The 10,175-nt window shown below is 57.5% G+C and overlaps 1 protein-coding gene across 1 annotated transcript; it reads left to right on the top strand.

Moving 5' to 3' along the window:
* The first annotated feature begins 372 nt into the window (after positions 1-372).
* LOC120882896 (collagen alpha-1(II) chain-like) lies at positions 373-5,608 on the top strand. The gene is made up of 3 exons (XM_040266713.1): positions 373-962; positions 1,104-1,353; positions 2,084-5,608. Exons 1-3 carry the CDS (start codon positions 373-375, stop codon positions 2,897-2,899), a joined length of 1,656 nt encoding a protein of 551 aa, XP_040122647.1. The 3' UTR covers positions 2,900-5,608.
* Positions 5,609-10,175: the final 4,567 nt, after the last annotated feature.

Genomic DNA, 10,175 nt, shown 5'->3' on the forward strand with positions numbered 1-10,175 from the left:
GCCACCAAATGGTGTTATGTATTTAACAAATACTGAAATAAATAAATATAGTTCTGATATTCTGCCATCTACTAGGATTGCTGGGTCATTTATCTGAATTGTTTCTCCTTGGTTTACGCAACATCACTGCCCCAAAATGGTCTAACACATCGTGAAGTGTCCTTAAAATTCTCCACCTACCCAGGAAGACGTTCCTACTTTTTGAGATACACTGTGTACTTGTGAGGTCTGCTTTCTCTCACAGCACAGGCTTTTTAAAGTCAACCCTTTTACTCGTTCAGAAAAAGTTAAGCCTTAATTGCTGTCTCGAAACAGAGCTCTTTTCCCTCCTCGGGCGGACGGATCTGAGAGAAGTGTATTTCCCTGCTACTAATGCATCAACTTATAAATAGCGCTTACCGCGCTGAGTCACCAAAACCCGGAGTTTCCCCAAATAGCTTTATAACGACTGCTGGAATCGAGTCCTCCGGAACGGTGACAAACGCCTGTCACACACCCGCGAGGCTGGACGCTAGGCTTGCGCCGCCGAGCGGGGTCCCCAAACACCCGGCTTTCGGAGAACGCGGGCACGGCAGCCTATGTCCCAGCCTGGAGTTGAGAGTCGGACCTCAGGAGCGCGCCGGCGCTCTCGGGACGCGGCCAAGACTTGGCCTTGACCGTCCGGGGCCGTCCCCGCCCCCTCCAGAGCTGGGAGCCGCAGGGGGCCGGCACCAGCCTCTGCGCGGTGCCGCCCGCCCGCTCACACAATGGGGCGCGTCGGGGGAGGGTGGCCTCAGCCACCGCTCTGGGCCCGGGCCCGGGGCTCCGGGCAGCTGGGGACGCAGCCAGGAGCTGGGGCAGCAACGAAAACCCCCTCCACCCGTCTCCTGCCCGCCCACTCCCACACTTCGAAATGGCTGCAGCCGCCGCTTAGGGGGCTGGTGGGGGGGAACGGAAGTGCCACCCCCTGCAGTCAGGGGATGGTGACGTCATCCCTACTGTCAGCCTGTAGCGGGGGCGTCTGCCCATCACGTGACCCCCCGCTCCTAGCCGAACCCCGCGCGCGCGAGCGCGCGCTCCCTCCCCCACTAGCTTCTCCCCAGCTCTCGCCCTCCCCGCTCCAGCGCGGCTGTCAACAGCGCCAGCTCCGCCCCCTCCCCCGCGCCCAGTGTAACCGCCAAGGCGGCGCGGCGAGCGCTCGCGCTCGGGTCCGGGCGCCCCGGAGGAAAGCGTTGCCTTCTGTCCTCACCTCGCCCCCCTCCCCTCAGTCGCCGGCGCGGCGGGTCGCGTGGGCACCGGAGCCAGGAGTGTGCGGTGGCGTGCGGCGACAGCAATTCTCCACTCAGCCCTCCCACAGCAGCTGCGCGGGACGAGGTGGGGACGCTAGGTCCGAGATCCGAGGGGGCGAGCTGGGCTCAGCAGCCCCCTGGTCCTGGCGCGTCTTCCCTGGGGGTTCGGTACCCCAGGCAGGAGCTGCAGCAGGGAGCCCGCCGTCGACCGCTCGCTCGCTCGCCCGCCCGCGCCTCCGCGGCGCTCCCGCCTCCACTCTCCTCGCCGCCTGGGCGGCGCAAGCTAGTCCTGGCTTCGTCTCCGGCCGCGGCGCGGCCACCGGCTGTACGACGAGGGGGGCCAGGCGCTGACCGTCTCCGGAGCCCCTCGGCCACCCCGCCGTGCACTGCTAGGCTTCCAGATTGGGTGGCTTGTCACTGCTGCGCCTCGCTCTGATTTTTTCCCCCTTTATTCCCTTCTAAAAGTAGAGGCTTGGGGGAGGGAAGAGAAAACCCAGTGCAGAAAGGGGCGGTGCGGACTGACCTGTCAACGGCGGAGGAGGAAGACCCCCCGATCCGGGCGAGCTCTCGAGCCCGCGCAGGGACCGGAGCTCTGGGTTCGCGCGGAGAGGCGCGGCGGCGGCGGCGGCGGCGGCGGCAATGCCTCAGCCAGGTGTCCCCCCTCGGCGGGGCCCGCGCTGCCGCGCCCGCCCCCTCCCCCGGGCGCCGCGCTCCCCGCCCCATCGCCAGGGACCAGGGAACCCCCCAGCTCGATTTTTTTGTGCAGTTTCAGCAAAGCTCCGAGGAAGTTGGTCCTTTTGTTCCACTATTTATAGATTGCGTCAACATTGCGAAAAGGAGAAGGCGGAGCGGTGGCCCCTCCCCCCTCCCCTCCTCCAGCCGGCTCCTGGGAGAGAAAAGCCCCAGCACACGACCTAAGTACACAGCGCGCCAGCCGCCCGCCCGCCCCCGGCCTCCCGCTCGCCGCCTCCCCCTCCTCCCTGCCCGGGCCAGAGCGCTGCCAACCCCGTCACGTGCCCGCCCGGGAAAACCAGCTCCCCGGGGCTCCGCGCCACCCCCCAGGCTCCGTGGCGGCGGCCGCCTCGCTCAGCTGTGCGCCTGGCTCGTGGGCTCCAGCCAGTGGCCTAGGCGTCGCGCACAGCGTGAGCACCCGCACCCTAGTCACCCGGGGGGACCCGGGGTCCGCGACTCTCGAGAGTGCTCGCCAGCCATCGGCGCTTCCGCCCTCCTACCACCCCGCCACCACCACCCCGCCCGATCTCTGGAGCGCCACCGCCCTGGTCGCCGAGTGTGCGCGCGTTCGGGCCTCGCTGCGAGCTGGGGGCCTGACTGGGCCCTCGCGCGGCCGCTTCCCCAGACGAGGGGATGCCAGTCCCTCTTTCCCTTTTTCTCCCCCGCACGATCGGCTGCGGGCGGGGGACCGAGGGACGCCGGGGTGGCTGGCGGCCGCCCTTAGGCTGGCGGGCGGAGCGCGGGAAGTACGGTGCGGCCGTTCCGAGACGCGCGGAGACGCCCTGCCTCCTCCGCAGGTGCAGCGGGGCGTCGCGCGAGCTCAACTACTGCCTCCCGGACATCTGCGGACCGAGGAGTTTTGCAGACCTGAGCCGCCGTGGGGGTACTGGAGTTTCTGAGGAGTTACTGGAAGTTAGATCTGTGACAAAAAACATTTGAACTTTCTTCTCAAACCTGATGACGAAGTGATAGGCCCCGGCATATGCCCCGAAATGAAACTGAGCTCCCTTGCTGGCCTAAAGCTTCTGTTCCTGAGCTCGATGTAAACAAGGAGGGCGGTCAATACTAGAGAAAGGCCTTATTAAAAAAAAAAAAAAAAGTGCAAGTAGCTGGTTTGAGTGTAATTTACCTTCGCAGCTTCCGGTCATTTCCCTTAGTGATTTATTTAGATCTTAGTTTAACTTTCCAGAGTCGGAATAAAAATAATTTAGCCCTTCAGATCACGGGTGGAGAAAAGTTCGAACTGAGCTGGGACGAGTGCAGGAAACGCGTCGGACCTTTCCGGGCAGCTGGACAGTGTGGTAAACAGTCTGCAAGAGTTATTTTCTTAGGAGTTTGGAGAGACTGTTCCCTCGCACTCACCCTCGTTCGGGCTCAAGTGCGGGCCGCCGGGGGAGGAGGGCGGGACTCTGCCCCGGCCCTTGCCCGGGAGCGGCGCTTCCGGGCCCTGCGTTGGGCGCGTGCAAACCTAGGAGAGCTTTCGCACGGGCCACTCCGGGCAGTAACAAGTTTGCCTCTATTTGAGAAACCTTTCCAAGTTTGGCTTTTTTTTTTTTTTTTTAAGGGGAAGACCTTAGTCCATGAGTTCATCAGTTTAGGATACATGTGCTTTGCTCACCATTAAGAGAGAGGCGAGATAAAGTGAAGCGAGCCTGTGCAGTGGTTGCTGGGTTTTTCCAAAGCGCAGAGCTGAGTGGACGAGCAGCAAATGGGACTGTGCGTTGGTGCCCCCTCACACCTGATGGTACTCAGAGTTTGGGGTGGGAGCCGGATCCCGGCTCTCGAAACTTCTCTCTCGGTTTCCTTCCAACTTAGTGAAAGGCTCCGGCCGCCCCTCTTCCGGCCTTTCTACCCTGCATATTCGTCTGTATCTGCAAGACACAGTCCTCCTAAGCCGGCGAATTCGTTTCCGCGCCAACTTTGTTGCTTCAGTATCTACAAATCACGTTTCTTTACACGAAGAAAACAAGCCAGGCCTGCTGGCCCTTTTCGCCCATGCAAGGGACAGGGGTCCCAGGCCTCAGCCTGAGCCCCCCCCTCTCCCCGTCCAGTCTGGGACGGAACCGCGGTGTCCCCATCACTTTTGTCAGGACACGCGTTTTCCACCCCCATTTTGTTCTTCCGCAGTCGTCTCAGCTGCGGAGAGAAGGGAGCGAAAGCAAAACGAAAGCACCCGGGGCGCATCAGTCGCGGCGGCTTCCCTGAGCACGGCCGTGGGAGGTCAAGGTCTGGGGTTGGGAGGCAACAGTGGGCGCGGGGGCTGCGTGGAAACCGGGTGGCGGGTGGTCCCCGCAGGGCCCCCGGGAGCTGCCCGGAGCTCCATCGCTCCTCCTCCCCCTGGGAAAGGCGTCCGCGTGTGAGAATATACCAGCCCCGAAGGGAAAGTTTGGCCTGGGTCTTGAGTTGAAATTCGAGACTGATTGGGACCGTGCGGAGGGGACCCAGAGGCCCAGGAGTGTGGCGCGGGGGCGAGCGTTGGCCCCCGGCGACTGATCCGGGGGAGATGCCGGGCGGGCGAGGGCGCGCGGAGGCCGCCGGGGACCGGAGGCCCACGGAATTGTCGCTCCACTCAGATTGGATAGGCAGCCCGCTTACCCACAAAACCCAGTTCTTCGCCGTATAAAGACTTAAGGAAACTTTAGTGACAACCTCCGCGCCCGCCCCCCTCCCTCTCGGTAGTCACTGCGGGGACAAAGGCGGCCTGAGCAGATTTGGACAAGGCGCGGCCTCTGTGGGCGGCCTTCGCGGCCTCAGACTTCTTCAGTTAAGAAGAGGATGAGTATCTTTACTAAGTGAAGTTAACCAGCCCCCACCACCACCCCTCACTAGTGACAGCCAGAGTCTGATCTGCTAAAAGGCGTCCCGTTCCCCCACCTTCCCTTGCAATGAACCAACACGGGGAGAGTGGCCTGCAAGATGCTCACCCTGTCACTCGGGTACATTCGTCCCTGTCACTTGTGTACACTTACGTAGCCAAAAGCGCGAAAAGTCCCACCTTGCCCTAATAAACAACTAACTTCATTCTTGCCTGGCATCTTTCTTGTCGCAATAACTGTGGGTTTTGGCAAGTGTTAAAAATACCATTTGATCCTAAATGAGTCAAACGTGGAAACAGTTTTCTGTGCGAGTAGTTTGAGTCTGTGCTTTCTCTCACTGGCACCTAATACACGGCGCAGCCCACAGCCGTGACACCTCAACCCGTGCAGGGGCGCTTTTGCGCCGCACCTTTTCACTCCTTAAATAAGTAGACTTGGAATTGTGTGCTTGTGTGCATTGTTCAGGTCCTGCATCGCTGGTTATTCATTTCACCAAAAGTACTCAAAAACGGCTATACTTTTAAAAGATGCAAAATTGAATTATTATAAGTGAACCTTGGGAAGGCAGGCTTAATTTCCTGCTGATGTTATGCCGGTAATAGGCAATAGGCACTCCCGGACTAATTATGTTCGTTTTTATTCCTTTCCTGTTCACCACAACTGCAAATACCAGAAAGTTCTGTGAAAAACATGGCCCACTCCACCCAAATTTCTTTATACAATAATGAGAGGAAACTTGCAGGTGAAATAGACCCATAGGCTATTACTTTGGGAAGGAGTCTTCTATTTCTTAAAAAAAAAAAAAAGCAAACTCAGCAAGAGCTATTTTTTGACTCAGGGTGATTAAAATGCCTGCTTTCACCATGCTCGCCCTTTGGTTTCATATGTGGCCACTGTTCTCACTTTCTTGCAAGTTTCCCCCCTTGTAACTTATTGCTGTGAAACAGAGATTCCATCAGGTTATCTCGCTAAACTGGGCATCTATAGATGAAATTGATCTTTTATCCTCCACCTCACTTCACACACGGCTTTGAAAGCCCGTAGTTGTCTTTACTTCGCAACCCCCCCCCCTTTTTTTAAAAAATTAAATCTAGGCATTCGCAAACGATGCTTTGCCTGGGCTAGAGTATCTAAAACGTTACCCGCCCGGGCAGTCCCTTGAGGCATCGAAACTCCAACCTTGCGCAGGCCACTAGAACCCGCACCAGAAACCTCGATTTGGAGTCCAGTTTGGAAACAAATCCGTGCTTTTCGCGGTGAAATGGGAACTTGCCCAAGCGATGCATCTGGCTTTAGATTTTATGGGGAATATGATCTGGAAAAGGGAACGCCTGTTTCAGGCGCGGCAACGTGCCCCGCGCAGATCCCCCGGGGCTCCCTCATGCTCAAGAGCGCGCGGGGCCTCGACCCGCAGGGCCTCAGCCAACCTCTGGGCGCCCGGGTTTGGGTGAGCCCCACACCCTGGCTTTCTCCCTTTCCGGCTTCGCCTGGGGTCGCTCTCCGCGGCTGACGAAGCTGTTAGACCCAAGGAGAAAGTTAAGAGACTGAAGATCAGATGTCCTTAAAGGGGCTGGGGAAAGGGAGAGGCTCTTCGCCGTTAGTGCCGAGAAACTCGGATACCCCGCGCTCGCCGTGAGGCGAAGAAAACTGTCCTGGGGGAGCACCAGTGTTCCCGAGATTTTGCCAAAGTTTGGAGAGCCCGGAGGTAGCGTGTCCCCCACCCCCGCCCGCCACCGGGTTGTTTCACAATCCCCTCCGGGCTGCCTTAGGCGAGGGCCCGCGCGGGTGGGGCGGGGTAGGGTGAGGTGGGGGAGGATGGGTTTCCTCCGTTTCCGCCCCCTCCGCAGCGGAAACGTCGAAGGGGTTAAAATGGCGCGGCGGAATGCGCGCGAGGAGAGGTGCCAGTGTTCGGCCCCGACGGGCGGGAGAAATGGGGTGAGGGTGTGGGATCCCCGGAAAGGGCCGGGAAAGCGGGCACCAAGCGGAGGTGTGAGGCCAGAGTGTCTGCCATTGGAGGTGGGTTTCAAGGCAGTTGCCGGTCGTAGTGGGGACCTGAGCGGCAGTAGGGAAGTTAAGCAATGGTTAGTGCCCGTTTTGGCCCGCCCTCGGGCAGGGTTATGTCAGGAAAGCGTCCTGGCACCGAGCTCCGGCCCGAGGAGACGATACTCCCCCTCGCGCGCACTCCGCGAGCGGGGCCGGGCGGGTGCGGAGGGGCGGGCGGTGCGCCGCGCGAGCCCAGGGCGCTGAGGTCGGCAAGTCGCCTTCGGAGCGGGCGGCGGCGCTTCTCCAGTCTACGTGGAAAAAAAATAAAACTAAAGAAACACCCCTCCTCGGCAAGCAACCCTTTAGTCCTGGAAATGAAGATAGAAAGGGACTCGGGGAACCGGAGAAGCTCAGTATAGTACTTCCCAAAGTTTCCAGGTTTGTCCAGCGACTGGGAATCCTGAGAGCTCTCCAAGAGTTGAGCCCATTTCCCCTTCCAGAACAAAACTAGAGCGTTCCTCCGGAGGAAGGCTGCAGTTCAGGCCCCGCGGGGAAGCCGAGCAGCCCCGCCGGCTGACTTCGGGCTCGCTTCTTCCTAGGGCAGCGGGGAGCGCCCTTTCTGAGCCGCCCCGGGCGGCAGGCGCACGGCTCGGGGCGCACTCGGCGCTGGGCCCAGCTGCGGGCTCGGACGTAACGGCAGGAAACTCCTCGTCCCGTTTTCAGTCTCCCAGTCAAAACATTTGGCTGAATCTCGAAATAACTTTTTTTGATAGTCCGGAAAAGAAGCACGACAAATAGACTCACCATCGAGCCTTGCGTCAGCGAACCATTTCCCCTGGACTACAGTGAGATTGGTTTTTTCATTAGTTGCAAGAACTGAATTTTTGATGATTTACCTGCCTGCTCAGGCTCCTGGGTGTATTCTCCTCCCCTTCTTTCCCACTTCATCTGGTTGTCAACTCGGTTCTCTCTCTCTGTCTCTTTTTTAAAGCTCCTGATACTCAACTTCATCATGTCCTTGGTAACACACGAAGCCTCTAGTCTAACTCAGCCTCTGTCAATGGTCAGTGTAAGCCACAGTGTTTGCGTCGTCCTTACAAAACGAGTCATGTTTTCGGTTCCTTTGATCCACAGAGACGGAAAAGTGTTGGTTTGCCTGTTTCCCTCCCCACCCCCCATTGCTTTCAGTGACGGCGCTCTCTTCCTAGTTACAAGTTCCCTCTCCTGCCAAACATAATAAAGATTTCTTTATTTTTACACGGACCTAAAGAGTTAGGAGAAATTCGGTGAGTGCTGACTCACCTTTACTCCCCCTCCCCCACAGGATTAGCACTAAACGATGTAATCAGTTAAACCAACAGACTTTAATATCATTAAACATGGATCTCTCCATTAACCTTGGCAATAATGTCACTTCGAAGAAGGAAGTAATAAAAACGAAATTCTTGCGAATAAAATAAAATTATGGAAGCTGTCCACTTGAGGTCTTGGATGCAGAAGAAAGGGTTTGGTCTTTTTGAAAAGAGCACCTATTGATCAACAATTATTACTATGAAATAAAATTTGTAAAGCCAGTTCTACCAGGGTGTCTGCGCATAGTAGGTACTCAATGAGTATTTCATCTTCTTTTCTTCTCCACATCCTTGTAAATTTTGGCAGGAGATACAGACTTCCCAGTGGCTAAGGAAATTATGCTCAAACTTCACTTCTGGTTCATGTAATATCCACTCACTCAAAAAAAAAAAAAAAAAACACCCCTCACAAAATTTATCCAGGGAAGTTTAACAGCTTATTAAAACTTAATGGAAATAGCTAGACAAAATAAAAAGTATAGTGATTACATACGTATAAATCCGAAACATTAAATTATTTTGAACTTTCTCAGTGGCCGTAATAGGCAAACCATTACCATTCGATTTCGTTTACCGATTTCTACAGTAAAAACGAAAATTGTGGGCTCCTGCTCATTTCTCGCGTTTCTGTTAGAGCAGCCTTCACCCACACACTGATCTATCTCGACCTCATATTTTTCATAGCGCAAATTTTACCAGACGCTGCTCGGCTATCCGCTTTTAAGACTTGTGCTCTCTCTCTCTTTATAATTTAAAAAAATAAAATGAGAAAATAGAGAAGGAGGCTGTAGCACTCACGGGCGGAGGAAACCCACCTGCCCGCACGTCCCTCCCGGGTGTCGGACTCTCAGGAGGAGAGTCGCCGGGAGCGGCTAGCGTTGGAGATCTCGCCCGGTCATCTAGTCCGGGCATATTTTCTTTGAGTCCCATTCGCCCGGAGTAAACAGTCACGTCGTAATGAGTTTCCTAGCAAGTTTGCACTGCTCTTTAAACAACAGAGAATTCCTGCACGTTCGTCTCCGCTTTCAGGCTCCTCTTTCAAATTGTTAAGTATTTTTTAAAAGTGTCCCGAGCAGCCCTTTGGCCCTTTCTCCTACATGAGGACGAGGGAGGTCACGACGGGTGACCTTGGTTGTCTGCGGCAGGTCTCAGCCTCCTGGAGCCGGGCTGCCCCGTCGGCGGAGACTGAGAACCTGGGCGCCGAATTGGTCCTTGGCTCGCGCCGAGGTGAGCGCGTGGGCACAGCGTGCGCTTCTCCAGCGCTGCGCCCAAGTTGAACGCGCCGGGCGAGAGGAAAACTTGGGGCACCAGTCTCTTCTTCTGACAAGCGCTCGGGGCTATCTGTGGAGAGACCTAGGGGCGCGGTCGTGCTTCGGGACCAGGTCTTTACTTTTGAGATCTATATATCTCGTTCTAGAAAAATACCCCGTACGGAAGCCCACCATACAAATACCTCCCCGACTTGCCCTCCAGTGGCCTGCAAGCCCCTCCCCTGCACCTGGGTTCCTGCCCGTGCAGAGCCCAAGGCGGGCCGCCGAGGTCACGTTAAGTTCAGAGCCACCGATCCAGGTCAGATCGGATAAAACAGATTTGTAGTCCGGCCCGGAGCTGCTGTCTGGGGCTCAACCCCGCACCTACTCAAAATCCTTCCCAGAGCGTAGCAGTTGACGGTTACTGGACTTCGCGCAAACTGGACGCCGCGCCTGAAGGGCCGGCGGGGTCACTGGCTGGCCTTCGCTGGGGTGGACAGGTTCTTACTGTTGCAAACCGAGACGTGAATGGAACCTCCATGCTCCACCACCCCCGCGGCCCGGAATAACTCCAGGGCTCTCTGGTTTGGAGAGTCATGGGGTCGGGCGGGCCAGGGCTCCCAGGACCCCGGGGGTCCCGGCCGGGCCTTTCACTGAGGGGCGCGGGGCAGCGGGGACGGAGTCGCGCGCGGAGCCGGGGTCACAGAGCAGCGGCGGCCGAGGGCAGCCCACGCGGGCTCCGGCGCCGCGGCGAGGTCGGAGGCGCTTCCTAGC

Source organism: Oryx dammah, unplaced genomic scaffold, assembly GCF_014754425.2.
Source record: "Oryx dammah isolate SB20612 unplaced genomic scaffold, SCBI_Odam_1.1 HiC_scaffold_24, whole genome shotgun sequence".
NCBI classification, from domain to species: Eukaryota; Metazoa; Chordata; class Mammalia; order Artiodactyla; family Bovidae; genus Oryx; species Oryx dammah.